The sequence below is a fragment of the Corythoichthys intestinalis genome, chromosome 5, assembly GCF_030265065.1.
Source record: "Corythoichthys intestinalis isolate RoL2023-P3 chromosome 5, ASM3026506v1, whole genome shotgun sequence".
Taxonomy (NCBI): domain Eukaryota; kingdom Metazoa; phylum Chordata; class Actinopteri; order Syngnathiformes; family Syngnathidae; genus Corythoichthys; species Corythoichthys intestinalis.
In genome coordinates, this window is record NC_080399.1 from 57,964,604 (window position 1) to 57,988,555 (window position 23,952).

Sequence of the window (23,952 nt, forward strand, 5' to 3'; positions counted from 1 at the left end):
GCATCAACACGATCCCCAATTCCTAAAGTGCGATTGCAAATCGGCAAAAGCACAAACCCCGATTGCCACAACACAACAGCAAATGGCTCGCAGCACGAATGCAAAAGGCTCGCAAAACAAATGCAAAGACCCGCAGCACGACAGCAAGCGTAAAAAAAAATTGTTTAAAAAGAAAAAAAAAAGGACACACTTTGTATATTGCTGTATGTGCTTTGTGACCATCTCTAGGATCTCCGTGAAGGCCCCCCCCCCCCCCCCCCCCATCAGACGCAAATTTATTAGGGCTGTCAAAATTATCGCGGGTGGTAATTAATTTTTAAAATTAATCACGTTAAAATATTTGACGCAATTAACGCACATACCCCGCTCAAACAGATTAAAATGACAGCACAGGGTCATGTGCACTTGTTACTTGTGGTTTTTGGAGTTTGCCACCCTCTGCTGGCGCTTGGGTGCGACTGATTTTATGACCATGAGAATTGTGTAATTATTGACATCAACAATGGCGACCTACTAGTTTATTTTATGATTGAAATATTTACAAATTTTATTAAAACGAAAACATTAAGGGGGGTTTTTATATAAAATTTCTATAACTTTTACGAACATTTATCTTTTAAGAACTACAAGTCTTTCTATCCTTGGATCGCTTTAACATAATGTTAATGTGAATGCCATTTTGTTGATTTATTGTTGTAATAAACGAATACAGTACTTATGTACAGTATGTTGAATTTATATATCCGTCTTGTCTTATCTCTGCATCCCAACAAAAATTTACAGAAAAATATGGCATATTTTATAGATGGTTTGAATTGCGATTAATTACGATTAATTCATTTTTAAGCTGTGATTAACTCGATTAAAAATTTTAATCGTTTGACAGCCCTAAAATGTATATAAAAATGATGTCAATAATTTGTGCTGGTTTTTGCTGCAACACTTTTGTAGATACAGTATTATGCGTTTATTGAGATATTAATTTCGAGTGGTGACTTCATTCATAGCTTTTCCTTAGCTTAGGTCCCGCGGCTAATGGAGTGTACCGAATCGATCAATAACAGAGGGGTGTCCTAACAACTAGCACTATCATAACACAAACAAATTCGGGTCCATTTTGCAGTAAATTGGGGGGCTTGAGATATTAATTTCAAGTGATGATGTCACTCTAAGCCCCTCATTTGCTGCAAAATGGTCCCGAAGTAGTGCCATTCGTTTGTGCTACGTTCGTGCTAGTTGTTTTAGCGTTTGCAATTGGTGTTCGTGCTTTTGCCAATTTGCAGTCGCGCTTTAGGAATCTGGGATCTTGGGGTTCGTGCTTCTTTCCATTTGCAAAGTGTTTGGACTTTGCGTTTCGCCTGACACCTCTCTGCCACTGTACACGAGACATAGATTTACCTATTCTCCAGCCGTAATGTTCTTATGATGGCACCAACTGTGTATCGGCTGATATTGGGCTGGACCCTCAAGCCAGCCTCCCTCGTGCTCAAAACATGGTCTATCAAAGTGGCCCGAATTTAATTAGATCTAACAGTTTTCCTTCCTCTTGCTCCTCTTCCTCCTTTCTGTTCTCCTCATGTTTAATTCTTCTCACTGTCCTCCTCATGATCCAATCTGTCTTTGTCATCCTGCTCCTCTCCATCTTCTTCCTCCTCCTCCTCACTGTCCTCCTCATGCTCCCATCCATCCTCCCTTTCCTTCTCTCACTCTTACACTTTTCTGATTGCTCTCTTCAAGGTTCTCTATTGTTCACCAAACACAGAGGAGGTGGTGCATGGTACTTATATGCTGCAGTCTTTATTGCTATTTGCTCACCAGACTTAAATGTGTTGAGGTTTGAACACTTGTGTGTTGTAGGTTGATATCCCTGACATGTGACATGAGAAATGTGTTAACAATAGAACATTGTGTGTAGTATTTAGACAACAACGTGATGTGCAATTGGCATCAGAATGTAAAGAAGGAAAGTCAGAGTCTAGGTCAGATAAGGGAGTTGTATGTAGTGACAATAGTGTACCGCACCAATACTATTTTTCGACGGTGATGTCGCCATCGTAACCCGGAAGTGGGTCAACATAGACACGTCCTCGCATATAACTCATGTTATTACTACTTGTTTTCTGCCGGTAATCTTTCAAAAAAGAACATGCCGAGTAAACACTGCTGCTACGGAACTTGTAGAAACGACGCAAGACATCACGACACATGAAGCATGTTTTCTTCATATGTTTCCTGAAGCCAAAAAAGAGGAAAAAATTTGAACAAATTAACTTGTGTGGACGTCCAAAAGACCAGTTTACAGCCAGCGAGGTGAAAACATTCACCTTCATATGCAGTAAACATTTTGCTTGGGGCCATGGTCCTACAGAGGACGAAGAGGTAAGCCATTTTGATATTTTTACTTATTTTTTAGCATTTTGCCTTGCTACTTCTGTCTGACAATAAATGACCTGAAAATTTAAAATGGTATCTGATTGCCACTGTTGTTCCCTTTTCTGTTGTAGGGAAAACAACTTTAGTAAGGGGGAAGTGTTAATAAATTATAAAATTAAGATTTGTAATTAATGAAAAAATTAAAAGTGTTCTTTTGCTGTCACTGAGTAGGATTTGCGATCGCTACACAAAAATGGCAATGTAAATTACCCCCAAGAATGGTCAGAGACGTATCACAACCAGAGGATATACAGTATTGGCCCGAATATAAGACGGTGTTTTTTGCATTGAAATAAGCCTGAAAAAGTGGGGTTCGTCTTATATTCGCGGTCTAGACATTATACCCATTCACGACACTAGATGGCGCCAGATATCATTGAAGCGATGTTCTGTCATGACAGATCTCAGCTACTCTCAAGTTTAACCAGTTTGCACTATTTTATTGCAATGTTTTTCCTTATTCAGATTTGTTTCAAGACTACAGTTACAGTTAGACTTCACTTTGATGGTTAATGCAGTTATTGCAATTTTGTCCATTTCAAAAACCAGAAGCCATTCATTTACGAATGTGATTGCACTTTAGTTTACATATTTAAATGTTCAGATATTAAGGTTTGAATGAGGCAAAATAACATGCTTTTTTCTCTCAAATATATTGTTATAAATAATCATTTGTTTATGATGTACTGTAAGTTTCTGTATAAAAATTAATTTGGTGTTCAAAAAGTCGTTTTTCAAACTTGAGTCTTGAAAAAGAGGGGGTCGTCTGATAATCAGGGCCGTCTTATATTCGGGCCAGTATGGTAATATATAAGAAAGACGGCATATTATGGTAAAGGACAGATTGTTGAAACAGGAGAATGTTATTGTCAGTGGCATAAGGCAATGCACACAAGAAAAAGGTGTCGATAAAAAAGCTACCTCTGGATCTGGTCGGCTCTTTTTCCCGTCTTTTTCAGCTCTCGACACTCAAGCCATCTCTTTAACTGAACATTTGTATGTTCTACCACATCTTTACCAGTGAATTTGGCACCAGGGACATCATTTTCAGACAGAATTGGTAGGTTTAGCTCAGTAAACATCTCGTCGTACACTATTTACATGCATTTAGCATTGGGACAAATACGAGCTTGACCCGCCTAGCAACAATTGCTAACGTTATGAATATTAATGTCATTCGGGTTGAACGAATGGTACATGAAGTTAAGGTTGTGCAAATTGAGCAAAAATTTAGATTTTTGTGTGTTAACAATTGTGAAAAACTGTAGCAATCAAGAAAAACTAAGACATTTGATCACATAGGACTCTGTAAATTCTGACATTGTTTTTATTTTATAACTAGTTACTTGGTTAGTACATGGACAATGACAGCTTATGTTGTGTATATATTTGTTACATATTTAAAACTTTACACATGACACCCAAGCAGGTAAGAATTTGTCTACTGTTGTGACTGCTCATAGGGAAGACATTATGAAACAATCCAAACAAGAAAAAAATACTTATTGCTCAATTAAAAATGACTCTTAATGACAACAATACAATAACTCTAGTAATACTGATGAACAAACAATCACTTTACTAAAGTTTGACTTTTTTTTTCTCCCTTTTTTTTTTTTTAAACGGTGTTTAAAAACAAAGGCAAAAAGAACAAACATTTCACTAAAATATAACATTAGTGTTTGGCATTAGTAACCTGCTCTAAAAATAAAAATTATCTACAAGTGCAAGGAGGGCCCAGGTCTCAACTCATTCAGTTCCTTAAATATTTTTAGAGGGAAAACCATACAGAAACATCTTTATTGTTGGCTCAGGTGGAGGTACAAAGTATAGTGCAGAAAATCTGGGAGAATAAGGTATAGGGTGACAATACTGTACAGCACTTCAAAATACAGACAAAATACATTCAGGAAAACACCATATCCCCATAACCCCCCGCCCCCTGGGCAGTTTGTGTTGAAAGTTGCCTTTTTACAACCTCTCCACTCCATGCAAATGATTGAGGTGCTTGTTTTCCATGCAATATCCAATCCTAACATCGACACTTCACATGGTAATGAATCATGAACGTTACTTTGATTTGTACAGTTTCAAATGTAACCTTCCAAGACAATTTGCTGTTCTACGTCAACACAATCACATTCTCCTTTCTGTCTGTGTCAGTCCCTCAGATTCACATCCAGTAGCAGACATTTCTATAAAAGTGACTTCAGCTGATAGCCCTTTAGGGTGCATCTGGGTACACCTGTGAGAACCGGGGCACCTTTTTAGGGAGTGGGTTTTTTTTTAAGGTGGTTGGGGATTGCCCTACATTCTGAGCTTGGTGCCCAAATGGCTCCAAAACAGCCCCGCCTCTCACAGGACATCTCAGAGATGTGCACACCTCAGCAAATGAAAGCTATGCCTGACCTGACCAAAGTATTTCAGTAACAGGTGACATTGCATGGCGACTGTGGCGCATCGCCGCTGTACATTAATAAATTGAAAAAAATCAAGGGACCTGTGGCGGTCCAGTATAAGAGCAGGCAACAGCACACAACTTCCCGATTCTAATGTTCTAAATACATACATGTAAAAAGTATATTGATGAGTTGTAGTCGTATGGAACATCAAAATAAATACTGACCCTCTACTGAAGTGATGAATTACACCAATGTTTGTGACTACGCCATTTTCTCCCGGATCTTAGTTCCCTTTCAACATTTAGACCAGGGGTCGGCAACCAGCAGCTCTTATGGCGTATGCCCTTCTTTGATCACTCGAATGCAGCTCAGTTTTTTAAACTAATAAAAATGATCATTTGATTTAAATATACAGGGTGTTCCAAAATGGTTGACCCCATTCTAAATGCCCATATCTCAGAAAATACTTGATGGATCTTAATGAAACTGAATAAACTTTATGTTGAAGGTCATACATTTTATTGGTTAAAATTACAAAGAAAAGTACAATTATTTGTTGGTTCTATGACAGATTTTCATAAATGTTCAATATGAGCGCCGCCTGTGACTCTGTACACGTCGAGTCGGTATTTGTGCTTGTGTCAAACTCGCTAAAATTTCTTGAAATTTTTGGTTCCAAGTCCTATTTTGTTTTGTCATTGGTGGCTTCTTTGCAAAATTTGTGAAGAAGGCACGCTGCACTGTCTTCGGTTACTGAGTTCGAGCATGCTCTAACACGCAAAATGCCTTTTCTTTTGAAGTGAACAGCATTTCTTAACCTGAAAAGATAGAAATGCCAAATGTTACACACAAAAACTTGAATCTACACAAGCTGTGAAAATTTGAGGTCATTCCAACGTAGATTGTCAAAACTATTGGCCTACGAAATGGGTTCAAAGATTTGGAACACCCTGTATTGTGAAGCTTACCAGTTTAACTATGGAATTCAGCTTCCCTTAAGACTAAACGCCTTTTCACACTAGTGTCCGCCCAGTGTCAAGAGCCGTCCACGGCAAGCGCAAAAAAAGAGGAACCATGTAGCCTGACGTAGACGCTGTCAGGAAGTGAAAAGCTTATTCTTCTATAGTCCCTAGCACCAATGCGTTTATTTTTCCTTGTTGCACAAGAATACAGGGACTTTTCCTGTTTCAAGGACTAGGGGGCATTATAATAGCAGTGTAAAGAGTTTTACTAGTCTTGATGAGAAGGGGAATAGTTTTTGTTGTTGTTCGTGAACTACATTTCCACATCAACGCACATCGAGGTACCATTTAGCTGAGCAAGAAGATGTATGAGAGCCATTTTTCGAGTGTCTCAGTGCTCGCAAAAGTTTTAAAAAGCGCATTTATCAAAGTTTCGTCGGCCGTGGTTTGCGTATATCCGTCTTCTGAAACAGCCTGATAGCACAGATATAAGTACGCCTGCTTCTCTGCTATTGGATGCGTTGTTGATGTCAGTGCTGTGGCTCTTTGAAAATAGAGCAAGACTCTATTTCGGGTCCCACCTCTCGGCGCAAATTCATTAAACTTGCCGTTCCGCCCAAAACGGCCGCCTCACTTTTGCTGAGAAGTCCCCTCCCACATACACAATGAATGGGTTGCCACTGAACCCTAACACTAGGCTGCCACTAGTTTGAAACAACCTTTAGTCAGGCTTACATTTTTTTTCATTCATTTTCCTTTCCCAGTAGGCGGGGTACACCCTGAGCTGGTTGCCAGTCAATCGCACGGCACAAGGAAACGGACAATCATTCATGCGCACTCTCATTCCTAGTTTTCCTAGTTACTCCTAATTTGGAGTGTCCAATCAGCCTACCGTGAATTTTTTTGGGGATGTAGAAGGAAACTGGAGAAAACCCACGCAGGTACGGAGAGAAAATGCAAACTCCACACAAGAAGGCCACAGCCCAACTATCAATCTCAGAACTGTTAAGTGCTGACGGACGTGCTAAACCAGGAGTAGGCAAACTATTCCACAAAGGGCTGCAGTGGTTGCGGGTTTCTGTTCCAACTCATCAAGAGGAAACCTTTTACCAATCTGGTGTCTTGAAAGCGCAATCAGGTGCTTCTTGTTTCAGCAGAAACGTCCTTGGTTAAACTGTCTGTGCTGGATCAATTGGACCAAAGACCCACTTCGATCCTTGAGGACCGTTTTGCCCACCCCTGTGCTATCCAATTGGCCACAGTGCCGCGCTTGCTTTTTAGATAGCTTTATTAGCAGAACACTCAGGGAGGTAATGAATTCACCATTCATATCCTGCACGGTTTAATTGAAAATGGCGCCAAAAAGCAGACATGGAGACAGGCAGTGCCTTTAGCGGTATCTCTAGCGGCGCCATTAGTGTGAACGGTGCAAAGATTTATGGGTACAATTTCCAAATGAAACTGTCACTTTACATAGTTGGTGAATTCATCATGTGCATAACGGCTGAATTATTCTTCTGCGTTGCGGTGACGGCGATGACACTAGGTCATCATTGAGCATTCGAAGTTCTGTGTCAAGGGAACACGTTGTTCTGTAATTCACAGCCAAGCCACTAGAAGGGTGTGGCTTTGTCTTTATACGGTTTTGGGGGACTTTGTCGAATTCCTTTGGTTTTCTTACGGTCATAGACAGCCATAGCAACTGAGATGGAACGTGTGTATTTGCGGCTGCAGCACATCAATATTGAACAACAAATGTTGTTAAATCAAATGTTAAAGCATAGGCAATACAGAGGACTTTTGCGTGTGTTTGAAAATGGCAGTGTTATGCTTCACCGGAAACAACGTTTTGAGCGGACACATCACAGTCCTTGGACGTTCACGTTACGACATGTTGACATAATACATAGTCAGGATTTTTTGGAGGCGCACATCAGGCTACAGGGTAGGGTCTGCGTTAACGGCGTAGAAGCATACATCAACCTTAAGAGTTCATGGAATCACATTTTAAAACCTTGATTTTTTTTTTTTACTCACTCAGACAAAAAGGACTTCTGACCTATTCGCACCAACACTCTTTGAATGTTAAAGGTTGCTGACCCCTGACCTAGCCCGTGCAGTTGTTATTAGGCAGGAAAATGCGACTTTATATTTACATTTATAGGCCCTAGTTGCAATAAGGAAAGCAAGATACGAATTTTGGGAGTGGGGCAAGCCTAGTAGTATTTGGTTTGGATCAGAATGTTAATGTTATCGTGGAGACCACAAAGAGTTGACTACAATCAGAAATACAATCATGCAGTGAAGCTACAGACTGACGAAGGTAGTTAAAACAATGGCTGTATTGAAGTAACCACATGTGACGTCTAACACTTAATACTGTAATTAGACTCTACCAAAATACTTAAGCACTCTACACATCACATGCATACAGATGTTACTAAATACATATCTATACTCTATTACTATCGCGGATTGTCTTGGACTTAGAATGGCACGCTTTAAAGCTGAGCTCAGTATTGGCATGCATAAATTGATTTTAGGGTCCATAATATGTTTGTACCAGCTATATTCTTTGGGTGCAATTAGGGCAGGTGATTGAAAAAATATAGGCCTACTACTGAAAAGAAGTAAAAGCTTATAGTTAAGTCATTTTTGACAAGTTGATGATGACATTTTTTTCCTGTACAGTACCTTCAAAAAATAACGGTGGCAGGGAATTCTTCGAAATAATAATATAAATTCACCCACAACGGACAGCTCGCACACGGAATTTACACAGAACATACGTGAAGCTCTGCATCCTCCTCAAGCAAAGATCCTTTTCTGAGTGGACAATTCGACTAATCTGTACAACTCATAACACACAACTGAGTGGAGCTTTAAAGCAGTGTTGTGCCTGTATCATCTACCGATCATGCTAACAAGCTAATAATTACCCTTAGTCTAAGCACTACTTGGACAATACAGTTGGCTGTGTTCTGCTGTCTGTCATATTCTGAACCTCTGGTGTCCACTGTGTAAAGTGCTTATAAGAAACCGTTTTAGAGCCCCTTACATGTTCCTCGACTCCATCGCATTTTCTTTTATATCATAAGTTCAGCAGCTCTTCATTGAATATTGCTACAGAAATGGTTAATGTGTGTTTGTGTGTATGAGTGAGGGGGTGGGGGGTTGAAAGGGGCCCAAGCCAATAATGGGGATACTTAGCAAACACAACTATGAGATAGTCAAGGGTACAAATTTAAGTGCTGGGTGACAAGAATTGTGAAGGTGGAGTTGTAATAGATAAAATTGAGCACTGATGTTTACAAACACTCATCATGGACATGCCTATAATTTTAATGACTGATTTGAACTTTTCATCTTTACAGAGTTTTCAAAAAATAAAATTGGGCGGATATAAAACAGTTATACAATTATATAGTACAGACAGGCCCAAATATGCGTAGTAAAACGACAACCACTAAAATGTGTTAAAATGTGCCAGTGGTGGGCAGCCAAAATGTTTACTCGCCACATTATCCCTCCTTACTTTGCGTGTGTGGGGGAGTCATATGATCAGAAGTTAGTAGAGTAGCCAAACATTTTATTCAAGTAAGAGTAGCGTCACTTCAAAATAATATTACTGAAGTAAAGGTAGTCGTCCGAAAATGTTACTCAAGTACAATTAAAAATGGTATTCAGAAAAATGAATACTCAAGTAGTGAGTAAATGCTTACAATGTCAGATTTTTTTGGGAGTATTTAATGGTATTTTTTCCCCTCAGCACGTCATTTATATGAACTGTTATTATTACACTGTATTAGAACCTATCAGATGACCATATTATGCCCAAAAAATTGCAAACAAATTCTCAAATACCACTAGAAAAATCTACAGAAAGACACATCACCCATCCAAAGAGCATGAGTGCCCTCTAGTGGAAAAAACATTTTATGCTATAGAATTAAAACAATCTTATCTCTGGTTTTCCGTAGTCAAGTAATGCTGACAGCAGTACTCATTATGAAGTAGTTTATGCTTTCGGCGCTTTAAAGACACTACGTGATTGAACAGGACTTCCGACTGCAAGCTTGTGTGTAATTATGTCACTGTATTGTTAAGTCTGATTGGTATTTTGGAGTCATGAGATTATTGTTGCGATGTTTCATTGGTGAAACTGGTCGAGCCACTGCAGGCAAAAATAAAGTCAAATTGAATATGTAGAATAAAAAGGGAAAATGTAATGACCTAGTGTAGCCCAAAGTAGCAGCGCGAGAGTAACAGTTGTTTTTCACAAATCGACTTAAGTAACGGTACAAAGTATGGTGCGGTAAACCTATTCTTGGAAGAACATTTTTCACCAAAAGTTACTAAAGAAAATTGAACTGCGTAAATGCAACCCGTTACTTTCCACTTTTGGCCTTAGCAAGTTTTCCGAGCAACCAGATATTTATTAGAAGTACATTTTTTTCAAAAAGTTACTCAATAAAACGGCGTAAATGTATTGCGTTACTACCCACTTTTGGCCTTAGCAAGTTTCCCTGCAACTAGATATTTATAATAAAATGCAAGCTTCTGTCATTCTTGCTGGATATTTGAACATTCGCTAATTTAATGTTCAATGGGTCAATAATTTCAAAGCAAACACCTGCTGCAGTCAATTGTGATGACAAGAAAAAACTAGCAGTTTGACTTAGACAAGAGAGAGATCCCTTATTGCCATCTTTTAAAAGATTTAGCTAACAATCGTGTATCTAAACACTATATCAGAGCTTGGGTAGCTATCGGTTCATGTTGTACCTGGCTTCTTGCCTATCGTCAATTTGCTATGCTTAAAGAAAACCTAAAATCAGTCATTTAGAAGGTACAAAATGAAGATTACATTCCTGCCCATGATGAGTGTATGACGTTAAACACTATACGGGGATAGAGGAAAGCAGACAAAGGATCTAGAGGATGAAGACAGAGAGAGAGAATCATGGCTATTTACTTCATTCTGCCAAATAAAACTTTTAATACCCCACTTTACTCTTACTCCCTATGGCTTCTCTCTCCGTCCTTCACCCCTTCTTCTCCTCTTCCTTTGAGGCCTCAACAAGAAACTTCCATAGTGTGAGTGACTGCACCAACTCCTTCGGTGCTGTCAGAGTGGGTGCAGGTACGAGAGCGTGATCCGTCCATGGAGCTGGCGCTTGTCAGGGAGGCAGTCCTGGAGCGAGCCAGGCGAGTCATACTAGCAGAGGGCACTGAGAGGACAAATAGATGAGGAAAAGAAAAGAACATTACATTGACTTGATGTGCTTCAAATCACGCATATGTGGGGAGATCATGCTCTTGGGAGAAATCAAATGTCCCCTTTGTGCTTTGGATAAACACACAACAGCTTGATCGTGAGCTATTGGTTTGGTTGGTATATTCACAAATGCATTATGAGAGCATGCAATTGACGAGTTTGGGGTCTTATTACTGAAAAGTGTGATGATTTGCAGTAGCGGGGCAGTTAAAATGAAGCAGCGAGCAGAATTTTACACTGGTGAACACTGTACTGTATATAAACTAGAGTTGTCCCTATCCCATATTTTTGCACCCGAATACGAGTTACCTTGTTTTGCTGATCTGCAGATACCGAGCACTGATCTGATATACGGCAATTCCTTTCTTTATGTAATCATTTACGACCAAACTTTTTTTGGTTTCTTTTGACAATATTGTTGGCCATCTTGAATATTTTGTTGCTTTGTCGCCGCAAAAAAACAAACAAACAAAAACAATTGTTTTCCACCTGATTCCGATCTTCTAAAACTTTTGTGTACTTATATATACTAGTGTATATAAATAAAAAAATATATCGCTTTCCACCTGATTCCGATGTTCTAAAACTTTTGTGTACTTTATTATTCAATTTAATTCAATTTTATTTGTATAGCCCTATATCACAACAAGGTTGTCTATTATGTAAAAAATAATTTTTTTTTAATGTGTGTGTGGAAAACCCAAACCTTTTCACCCAATTCCGTAAAAATGGCTAAAATGGTTAAAATGTATTTAAACCTGCAAGGCTGGCATTGAATGACCATGTTTCACTGCCATTGAGAGCGATAGACATCCAATCCAATTAGATTGACTGATCGCGGCCAGCCAAAATGTATTGGGTGTTGTGATGCCCCAGTTCCACATGGCTCACCACAGGGGTTCAGCACCATGGACGGCGACCACCACACCTGTCGGCAATTACTCAACTTAACCAGGTGGCTTGTCACCCGTCAAGGTGCTCTCCCCAACAGATAAACGAGGAGTGGTTGTGATAAGGTGAGTCGGGCGGGAGCTACCCCAAGGAGAGACATGAGAGGCATTTCACAGCGTGGCCATGATCCCTGACGATGGACGTTTTGGTTTGTTTTTGCTTGTTGATTCTGTCCTTTTTTTGTTTTTGTTCAATAACAGTGGGCCACAAGTGCCCAGCGTGTTTGTAGCGTCCGCTTGCTTGTCCTCCTTCCGACCCGAACGCTCACACTGGTGGAGATTCCGGGCATGCTACAAGCCCCTAGCAAAAAGTATGGAATCACCAGTCTCGGACGAGCAATTTTGTTATGTAGAACAAACTCAGATAAAAAGCTTGAAAAAAAAATGAATTAGTTAAGAAATGCAATTCTTTAGCATTCAGAAACACTAAAAGAAATGAATAAAAAACATTGCGGTGGTCAGTAAATGTTACTTTTATAGAGCAAGTGCAGAGAAATGAATATAAAATCACTCCATTCTGAGGAAAAATATATACTACTGAAAAAAATAACGCCGTTATACTCTAACGCGATTATCAACAGCACTGTCTATAACCATCAACGGCAGTCAATGAGTTAACACTGAAAAATAAAAAAACAATTCTGATTTTCTAAAAATGACGTGATTGGGCCCGAGTTCTGATAATGTGGTCGGATCAGGGGCATCACTATTATAAACTATAGCAATATATTCGTAGGCTATAATAAAAGAGATATATATCAGTATGAATAACAATGAAATTGCATTTCTTCAAATTGGAATTTCAAAATATATTTACATATTTCATTAGTGCAATCAGCAAGGCCTTGCCAAAGCTTTTTGAGGGCCATGCAAAGAGCAGTTCTGAAAATGGCATGATGAGAGGAGAAAAAGAAAGGAGCGTATATTTTTCCATTGAAAGAAAAAATATTCACTGATGAAGGGCCTTTTGATCTTGCAAATGACATACAAAATTAAAATTTTAGAACATTCCCAAACACTGTATTGTAAATAAAATAAATGTTTGAAAACAGCATCATACAGGGCAGCAATAGGAGGTCAGAGGTGAATGTGGAGGAGGAAGTACCTGGCCCTCCACTCAACCTCCGATCCTTCACATAAGCAACTGAGAGAACAGGGCAAGGGAGACAGAGGCCACCATTAATACAACTTGTGTCTCTCTAAACAATAGCCTTGCCTTAAAATACTAAATATTGCTGCTGAAGTGTAGTTTCACAACTACACTGTGACAACTGTAAAGATACACTCTCGCAGAGAGTAGTGACTTTTAAAAACTTACTGTAGCCCATTCCTTGAAGGAAGTACTTGAATGCTTCAGTGAGCTTTCCAGGCTGCGAAAAGATAGCCACACAAAACGTTAGTATTTTTCAAGTTGCTCATGTTCTGTGATATGAGTTAGCGTGTGACCTGTGTTAGCTGGGGTAGTCCACCAGAGTCTGCCATCTGCCATAAAAGAAGAAAAGCCATTGCAGTAAACTGGGCTAGAAATCAAAACCCTGGAGTTTCTTCTGTTAATTGACTTTCTGAACAGTACGTAATTTATTTGTTGCAAAAGGTAATTTAATGTTAAAGGTGCTATGAAATTCTACAGCAAGTGAGTTTGGAATAACAGACACAAATCCATCCCCGTAAAAAAATACATAATAAAATGAGAAATAAATAGATAAAACTCATTAAATGTGTCATTAATTCAGTAAAATACCAGTCAATTTCATGTTTTAATAAAACAACTAATTATTTCACTTTTTAATTATTGATTACATAGACATGTGTTGCAGCAAGAACTCAACCATCAAGTCAGTGGGCGGGACTAACACCTGATTGGTTACCCAGCACATCAAGCCAAGACTTTTCAATTTCAGCTAAACCGGGGGTCGGGAACCTTTTTGGCTGAGAGAGCCATGAACACCACATATTTTTAAATGTACCGTATTGGCCTGAGTATAAGACGGCCCTGATTATAAGACGACCCCCTCTTTTTCAAGACTGAAGTTTGAAAAAAGACTTTTGGAACACCTAATTAATCTTTATACATAAAATAATTACAGTACATTAAACAAATGCTTATAACAATGTATTTGAGAGAAAAAGCATGTTATTTTGCCTCATTCCAATCTTAATATCTGAACATTTAAATATGTAAACTAAAGTGCAATCACATTCGTATTTGAATGAATTCTGGTTTTTGAAATGTAAATAAACCAATCTATTGTGATAAAACAACAAAATTGCATTAACAGCATCAACCATAAGGCGTCGCTTTGGCCTGGGGAGTCAAGTTCAGCATTCGCTTCAGTGATATCAGGCGCCATCTAGCGTCGTGAACGGGTATAATGTCTAGACGCCGAATACAAAACGACCCCAACTTTTTCAGTCTTATTTCTATGCAAAAAACACCGTCTTATATTCGGGCCAGTACGGTAATTTATTTGTTGCAAAAGGTAACCAGTTTAATGTTAAAGGTGCTATGAAATTCTACCGCAAGTGAGTTTGAAATGACAGACACAAATCCAACCCCATAAAGGTACATAATAAAATGAGTAATAGATAAAATTCATTAAATGTCTCATTAATTCAGTAAAATAACAGTCAATGTTTAAAAAAAACAAAAAAAAACTAATTATTTCACTATTTAATTACTGATTACACGGACGTGTTGCAGCACAAACGCAACCATTAAGTCAGTGGGCAGGACTAACACCTGATTGGTTACCCAGCACATCAAGCAAAGACTGTTCGATTTCAGATAGACCAGGGGTCGGGAACCTTTTTGGCTGAGAGAGCCATGAACACCACATATTTTTAGATGTAATTTTGTGAGAGCCATACAATATGTTTAAAACTAAAAATACAAGTAATATGTGCATTTTATGTAATTTCAACACTTTTAAAGGACAATAAGTCTCTGAATTCTTTTTAATAACTTACATAAATAATAATAATTAAAGAAAATAATGATTAAATGATATTAAAATGCTCATTTTAATATTTTGTCGTGTCCACAGATAGATTCACCCTATGTTTTAAATGTTTCATCTTATTTCGTTGTGTTTGTGGAAAATATACACACAAGGTTCAGCCTGAAAAGACTGTTGTACTTACGGTTTTAAACCGGCAGTGGGCAGCGTTCGCTTCTTGGCATGCATGGGCAATAAGTGTTTGAATTTTAGAGTGAATAAGAAATGAGCCATCTGTGCAGTAATGCGAGACAGACGTTGTTATTTTTTTTTTTTTTCTTGTTTCAGGTGAGAAAAAGATTGTATATTAGTGGTTTGCTTTATTTTAGGATGATTGTGATGTGTACTGTGTGTTAATATAGTTCAGAAATGTTAGTTTGTTTATGTATGTTTATGTATGACTGCAGATGTGTTCGAAATGGCGAGTGGACGATGAGTGAATGCTGCTTATTAATATAATTAAGAACTCGCATTTTCGAGCGAATAAGAAATGAGCCGTCTGTGCAGCAATGAGAGATGTACGTTGTTTTTTTCTTGTTTCAGCAGTACAAGAAAAATGAAAATAAAACAAAATTGTGTAGCAACATACTTAAGCATTTAATCTCTGTCTGCACCACGCTACAGATGCATAGTTATTATTTCATTCTCATTAAGTTGCCATGGCAACACACGCCACACGTCAAACCTGGTCGTCTCAAAGTTGGATCTTGCCTAACCCCAGCATTCCGATTATCCACGCTCTATTTAAACAGCACTCCTCTGACGCTGTGTCCTTTTGACAATGACGGCGTACCTGGATGACCCGTACGACATTGGTGCCCGGACTGTGAGGGGCTCTCTTCGGCGGGCACAGGTGTTTAGAGCCCCGGACGATGTTCTCCATGAAAGATATATTTTCAGCTGAAGGAATTCGTCACTATTGCCAGCTGATTGAGGCGGACGTCTCTAACGTAACATGCCGAAGTCAGGCCCTCACAATCGAGCAGAATGTGTGCCTGTCCTTGCACTATTTCGCCAGAGGACAATATATGTATTCCATCGGTGATGCTGAATATCTGAGTAAAAACACTGTAAGCCATGCGATTCGGAAAGTGGTAGGAGTGGGGTATAGAAAGGCTTCAAATTGATTGTTTAAAATGCTATAAAGAAACCTGTGTTGGCTTCGTTGAAGCAAATGTGGAGCTTTGCTCTCATACGAGAAATATATTAAACTAAACTTTTCCAGCGTTATTTCGTTGTGTAAATGCATTTATAATAATCATAAAATATGTAGACTATTTAAACATTGAGAAAACTTGCGTTTTTTTTCTGCCAACTCGAAGAGATTAAAATAAATGTCAAATCCACTGATAGGGTACACAAATATAAAAGATATAAATGTTTATTGAATATGCATCATACAGTCTTGCTTAACTGTGAGAATTCGTTACAAAAGACGAACTTTAATTTATTATCATTATGCAAAGGCATCGTCAAAAATGTGATCACACAAAACGCAACCACGCATCGCATCCCCACATTTCCATCTTCTCCTGAGTCCTCACAAATTAAACATAAAATTTCATGTTATTTCGGGCACGGGCCAGCAAATCTAGTTAATTTATCGGGCCGGGTCGGGCTGGATTTTTTAAGAGCGATCTAACCTCTACTTTGAAGATGTTCAAAGGACATACTGTATATCCTGCTTCATGTGGTGATGCACATACGATAAATTATTTCTTAGTTAATGTACCAAATCTTATTTTATTGTCCTGACAGCAGGCCTTATTTCTTTTCATAGAAATAAGTAAACTGGCATATTTACGCTTTCACGTGGTTTGTAATTTGCTGCCAACAGACCTGTCGTGCCCTATTTGCTGAAGCGGTGTTGGATTTTGCGGTGAGGGTGGACTTTAATTCCTCATAACTCCGCATGATTATCGCACATTCCTCCTCCGTGAAGTAAGGTGCCCGTGCCATCGTCACAAGTAGTGTTTGACTCTGGTCTCCGCCCCCTTTTACGTGAACGCGCAGTAACTCCAACTGGGTTGACACAGGTTCCGACTAATCAACCTCATAATCAGCGTCATAGCACCGATTGACCACAAACTAGGTAACCAGGTTATGTCAACTGCGGTTACCCGCTGGTAAGCAGGATTACTTCTGGGGAGGTTGAACTCCGTTCATAGTACAGGCCACAGGCATGAATACAACATCGTTTCCACGCGGAATTGCAGCATCGTTCGAATGGAGACAGAACCATGTAAATGCAAACATAAAATGTGTCATATTTTCTGAGCGTCACCATGTAAACGGCCCATTAGATCAGCGTTAGTCCTGCCCACTCACTTTGATGGGTGAGTTTGACAGATAAAATAAATTCATAAAGTGCTGCAACACGTGTCCACGCAATAGTTAATTAAATGGTGAAATAATTATATATGTTTTACATTTAATGAGTTGCTATTTTAATGAATTAATGACATATTTAATGATATTTTTATTTCTCATTTAAACCAATTAATGACACATTAAAATATTTATTTAAAGCTGCATTTATATTTATGTATTATTATTACATATTATTATATTATATATATTTTATATATTATTATTATTATATTTCATTATGGCCCATTTGGTCCTTCATTAAAAAAAAAGTGACAGAAAAGGGCTTAAAAATGTAAATAGATCCTAATTAGTCTTCCTATCTCAGCTGCCTTGGCTCCACCCACTAAAAAAATCTCCAAACGGAAGATGATGTCACACCCAGAATGGGCTGCAGATTTTGCCGTCTGCCAGCTTGCTATCCATCGGCTTTATATTCTCTTGTTGCCGTGTGACTGTTCTGTCATTCTGTCAACATGTGCTAACTAGCGCTAGAAAGTTAGACATGATCATCAATTCTGGTTGTAATGTCACAACTAGAATTGCTGAAAAAGTGGGCTTTCCCTGATGCATTGTTTTCGTTTGATTAACAATTAAATGGTTTAAAAAAAAAAAATAAAAAAAAAAGGCAGCCAGATTTTACTGCCAAATTCATTTTCTACATGTCATCATTTTCATTTTTTGAAATGGTGACCATTTCATAGCACCTTCAAGCATATTCCTATGAACATCATTATTCAGATTGCTGTAGGGAGGACATGCAAACACTTTTGTTACCTTTAGGAAAGTGGTGTTGGTCGGGTCAAGCTTCGAGTTGCACTCAACCTTGCGAGCAGAAAAAGCAATGTCACAAAAAAAAGTAATGTCACTAATGATACAGTGGGGCAAATAAGTATTTAGTATTTAGTCAACCACCAATTGTGCAAGTTCTCCTACTTGAAAAGATTAGAGAGGCCTGTTATTGTCAACATGGGTAAACCTCAAATATGAGAGACAGAATGTGTGGAAAAAAAAAAAAAGAAAATCACATTGTTTGATTTTTAAAGAATTTATTTCCAAATTAGAGTTGAAAATAAGTATTATCACCTACAAACAAGCAAGATTTCTGGCTGTCAAACAGGTCTAACTTCTTCTAACGATGTCTAACGAGGCTCCACTCCACTGTATTAATGGCACCGGATTTAACTCATTATCGGTATAAAAGACACCTGTCCACAATCTCAGTCAGTCACACTCCAAACTCCACTATGGCCAAGACCAACGAGCTGCCAAAGGACACCAGTGACAAAATTGTAGACTTGCACCAGACTGGGAAGACTGAATCTGCAATAGGTAAAACACTTGGTATAAAGAAACCAACTGTGGGAGCAAATGTTAGAAAATGGAAGACATACAAGAACACTGATAATCTCCCTCGATCTGGGGCTCCATGCAAGATCTCACACCGTGGCATCAAAATGATAAAAAGAACGGCGAGCAACAATCCCAGAACCACACGGGGAGACCTACTGAATGACCTACAGAGAGCTGGGACCACAGTAAAAAAGGCTACTATCAGTAACCAGTGTTGGACACGTTACTTTAATAAAGTAATTAATTATAGTTACTCACTACTTCTTCCAAAAAGTAACTGAGTTAGTAACTGAATTACTCTATAGTAAAAGTAACTAGTTACCAGGGAAAGTAACTATTTCCGTTACTTTAAATAGAAGTTGCTGTATGTCAAAGAATTTGAAATTTTCTGAGCAGTATTCGAGTCAGTTGAATAGAGAAGAACAGACAGGTAGTTGTGTTATAGAACCTTGTAATATTTATTGCACCTCACCAGCAACAGATTTATCCTAGACTTGAAGTGCAACAAAATAAACAGATTTGAATTGCTTACTACAGGTGTCGACAAAAGCTTTGCCCCAGGACATAAATTACACTTTACATTCACGTTCTTTCCTTTAATTTCGACCAACTTGAAATAGTGTTTATATCTCCACCTCATAAAGGACAAATTTTCCTCTGAATGCTCTGCCATCATATCCCTCTGCATCTGTTTTGCGTGTGTGTGTTTGCAGCACGTGCTGTTCTGGTTTGTGTGTGAAAACACCGGCTCTGAAGTTTGTTTGGGGAAAAAAAACAAACTTTATTAACAACAAATACACGTGCGCTATTAGGCTCGAGCGTTTATGTCACAGAATGGGGGATCACGTGAGATTTGACAACAACGCAGCCATATTGGAAGCAGGTCTGGCTCGCAGGACATTAAACTTTAACTTGCCAGTTCGATAAAGAGACAAACTCGTTACTAAGGCAAAGAACAGATACTGTATGTGATCAAACTTAAGGATGTGAACAATGTTGACCCTTACGAGCAAGCCGAAGGAAAAATGGAGTATAGATGTCGACAGGCTTCCACAATTAGCGAAATGGACATTCTGCTCTATTTATTGTTTGGTGTATGTTACTAAACTCATCAGCGATTCCGAAATTACAAATCGCTGCAAAGCTACGAACAGTTTTGCTGCGGATGGGTGCAGGACCTGCACATTATGACCGTATCAAGCGGCAACTCCATCGTTCTTGCAAAGGTAGGCTATGTGTGTTTTCTATTTTCATTGCCATGAACCTGAACGCACCCAAAGTCTTGGATGACAAATAACCAGAGCAGAGTAGACTCGCTACGGCTGGTAGTTTATTCAATTTATTCAAAGTAAGTAACGCACCTTTTTTGACCGTCAGTAACGGTAACGGCATTGTAACGGCTGAAAAAATAATTAGATTACCCAGTTACTGAAAAAAATAACGCCGTTATGTAATGGCGTTATTTATAACGGCGTTATTCCCAACACTGTCAGTAACACAATGCGCCGCCAGGGACTCAAATCCTGCACTGCCAGACGTGTCCCCCTGCTGAAGAAAGTACACGTCCAGGCCCGTCTACGGTTCGCTAGAGAGCATTTGGATGATCCGGAAGAGGACTGGGAGAATGTGTTATGGTCAGATGAAACCAAAATAGAATTTTTTGGTAGAAACACAGGTTCTCGTGTTTGGAGGAGAAAGAATACTGAATTGCATCCGAAGAACACCATACCCACTGTGAAGTATGGAGGTGGAAACATCATGCTTTGGGCTGTTTTTCTACAACGGGACCAGGACGACTGATCTGTGTAAAGGAAAGAATGAATGGGGCCATGTATCGAGAGATTTTGGGTGAAAATCTCCTTCCATCAGCAAGGGCATTGAAGATGAGACGTGACTCGGTCTTTCGGCATGACATTGATCCCAAACACACAGCCAGGGTAACAAAGGAGTGGCTTCGTAAGAAACATTTCAAGGTCCTGGAGTGACCTAGCCAGTCTCTATATCTCAACCCCATAGAAAATCTGTGGAGGGAGTTGAAAGTCCGTGTTGCCCAACGACAGCCCCAAAACATCCCTGCTCTAGAGGAGATCTGCTCGAAGGAATGGGCCAAAATACCAGCAACAGTGTGTGAAAAGCTTGTGAAGAGTTACAGAAAACGTTTGGCCTCCGTTATTGCCAACAAAGGGTACATAACATAGTATAGAGATTAACTTTTGGTATTGACCAAATACTTATTTTCCACCATGATTTGCAAATAAATTCTTTAAAAATCAAACAATGTCATTTTCTGTTTTTTTGTTCCACATTCTGTCTCTCATGGTTGAGGTTTACCCATGATGACAATTACAGGCCTTTCTAAAAATTTTAAGTGGGAGAACTTGCATAATTAGTGGTTGACTAAATACTTATTTGCCCCACTGTATGTTAGAAACCAATGATACCATACTGTCAATGTTAAAAGGACAGGTCACACCAGATGACTTGATTAATGTGAGTAAGCGATATCGCGACCATTTTATATGTGTATATTAGTGACCCAGATACTGCAGTGTGCTGCAGTGATGACTCACTCCAGTGGGCTTGAATGCACACACGCATGTGTGCGCACACACACTCAGTACTATTTGCGGAGGGCATCATTTTGCTCGCAACATCCTAGTGTTTAATCCAAATCCTGAAAAAGATTGCCAAATCACTTTCTGAATTTCAAATGCCAGTTAATACAGATGACAAATGTGTTAACATGTTTGTGTCCCTCACAGCCTTTGTGGAAGCCAAGTAAAGGATTGTGCTGTATATTTAGAAGCGAATATTGCTTCATCAGATCACATCAAAGGAATTGACCTCCATCTTTCATATTGAAGAAAACAAAAAACTTTATATCGCCCAGCCTTGTGCTGTTTTTATATCAGATTTTCTGCTGCTGCTATAGTAACATCTATCCTCATTCTCTTTCCATTCTGACTCCATCTTTCTCTTCTTCCTTTTGAAATGAGAGGTTTCATTTAAGGTTCTGTGTGCAGCAGACAGATTACGGTATATAGTGTATGAGAACCATTTTAAATTGAAGGATCACAGAGCTGGAACGAAACCATCTGGCCCCCGACAGAATACGCATGCATGCACACCCACTCACACAAATGGACAACCAGATATGGCATTAAGTGGTTAGTGGATGGTATGCTTCTGGATTGTTTAAATTGGGGCCTTCTGCCAGATCTGCTTGGTGTAGGAAATGAATACAGTACTAACCGAATTCTCACATGACTTACAAACATTGCACAGACGGGAAGTATGGTCGTGTACCCTTTGGCCATTTGTTTTTTCTTCTAATTTTGGAAAACAAAAAAACTGAAAATGAGCCCAATTCTGTTTTTTTGTTTTTATGTGTGTTAGCAAGAAAACAAGAAATGAATAGTCTTCCGTTTCATGATTAAGAACTGGTAAGTCAATAACAGAAAATGTGCCTTAATGTGTTTTTCCAATGTCAGTTTATTGAACTGAAGTCAAAAAACAAAATATGCCCAAAATCTGTTTTCCACGAAGTTCGCTTTTACAATGAGCTGTTACAATGAAGACGATGTTCTTCTTCAACAAGACGAACAAGACCCTGCTGCAGCTGTATAATATTATTTTATAAGAGAAGAAGAACATGGTCTTCCGGGTCATGGCTCATTGTAAAAGCGAACGTCGTGGAAAATACAAATATTCGACATATTTTGTTTTCGACTTCAGTTCAATAAACTGATATTGGAAAAACAGATCAACAATAATTCGTTCCCACAAAAAAAAAAAAAAAATCAGCAGTGAAAAAAACAATGTGATATCACTCAAATGTTGCTGTTCATACAACAATTATTGACATGCAATGGTAAGTTTTAATCACTTTATCCCAAAAATATAGCCAACACTATTGATTGCATCTGTGATTCTAATGCTTGCATTTGTTGTTTTTTACTGATATGTTAAGCAGGCACCATTGACTTGCACTAGCTTAGCCACTTCGGAGTCCTGAAAGTAACAAATAACTAACAAACTGCAAGGAATTTCTTGAAATCGACTCCACCGACAAGTTAAAACCCCACTAACTCGAACATAAAGCCTCATGTCAAAAATTCTGAACTTCCCCTTTAAATTCTTTTATATGAAAGTCAATTACATGCAATGACATTTTTCGGCTACAGGGGGGCACTGCCCCCACCCAATCTCTGCCTATGGTGTCAGGTTAACTACTACAGCTCAGCAATCTAGTTAAAAACATAAGTCATGTTTGAAAATGGAAAGAAGAGACAACTGGGCAACGCTTTCTTCCCCCATTATTTGAATATCAGTGAGAAATTGTAGAAATGGAACAAAGATGGACTCACCACGCCTTCCTCAGCAGGGGCATTGTCTCCCACAACCAACATAACTGGACACCTAAAACAAACCCACCATTGATGGTAAATATTTACTAAGGCAATGTGTATTATATCAAATGGCTAGAAATGGACATATTTAACCAGTTAAAGCCAAGTATTAAATTGACCAGAATTTTTGGCCAGGACTCCCAGACATAAAAGTCGCTATGAAGCAAGAATATTTCTTAATGTTTTATTGGGGTGGGGCGGGTTGGGGTGTCAGACCTCCTAAAACCACTGAAATGCAAAGAAAACTGCTGTTGACATTATACCTATAACATACAATAAAACACAACAGGCTTCACACATGCATTAGGGTTAGTGCATGTAACAAGACATACAACCTGATTTTCATGCAACATTGTATTTTTTGCCCAATGATGTGCAAAAAAGAGTTAACAAAAACACCAGAAGTACCAACCTCCATCTCCTAAGTTTTATTATTGCTCATTTCCTCACATCTCAATGCTAAACCTCAATTTTAACTACTTTAAAACATAACTTAAAAACATGGGATGTACATTATATTTAAAGATAATGTAAACATTGACTTATTATATACATACATGAGCAAAAATATGTTCAAATGACTTACATTGTGCATATTGAAATGGAATATATTTTAAAGATAAAGCAAACACTGACTTTTTTAAATTGGAAGTAAGTAAATAAGTAGCCTAATATAAATGAACAAAAGTCCAAATGTGCACATTAACATGGAATATGGTCTGAAACTCCCCGTCAGAGCAAATAAAATAAAAAAATGCCTCTTCAACTCTCTCCGTTCTCTTTAAGACCTGATCAATTTTCC

General features: G+C 38.6%; 1 protein-coding gene across 4 annotated transcripts in view; it reads right to left on the reverse strand.

Annotated features, from left to right (window-relative positions):
* Window positions 1-3,732: 3,732 nt before the first annotated feature.
* ndrg4 (NDRG family member 4) overlaps window positions 3,733-23,952 on the reverse strand; it is a 116,442-nt gene continuing 96,222 nt past the window's right edge. For 2 of the 4 annotated variants that reach the window (XM_057835791.1, XM_057835794.1), the window contains 6 exons: window positions 23,109-23,160; window positions 18,166-18,213; window positions 13,472-13,507; window positions 13,344-13,395; window positions 13,131-13,169; window positions 3,733-11,028 (listed from right to left, as the gene is read on the reverse strand). In XM_057835791.1, the coding sequence (XP_057691774.1) occupies window positions 10,874-11,028; window positions 13,131-13,169; window positions 13,344-13,395; window positions 13,472-13,507; window positions 18,166-18,213; window positions 23,109-23,160 (382 nt within the window). In that variant the 3' untranslated portion in view covers window positions 3,733-10,873. The remainder of the gene's footprint in view (window positions 11,029-13,130; window positions 13,170-13,343; window positions 13,396-13,471; window positions 13,508-18,165; window positions 18,214-23,108; window positions 23,161-23,952) is intronic. The other 2 variants (XM_057835792.1, XM_057835795.1) reach the window with 1 other exon arrangement.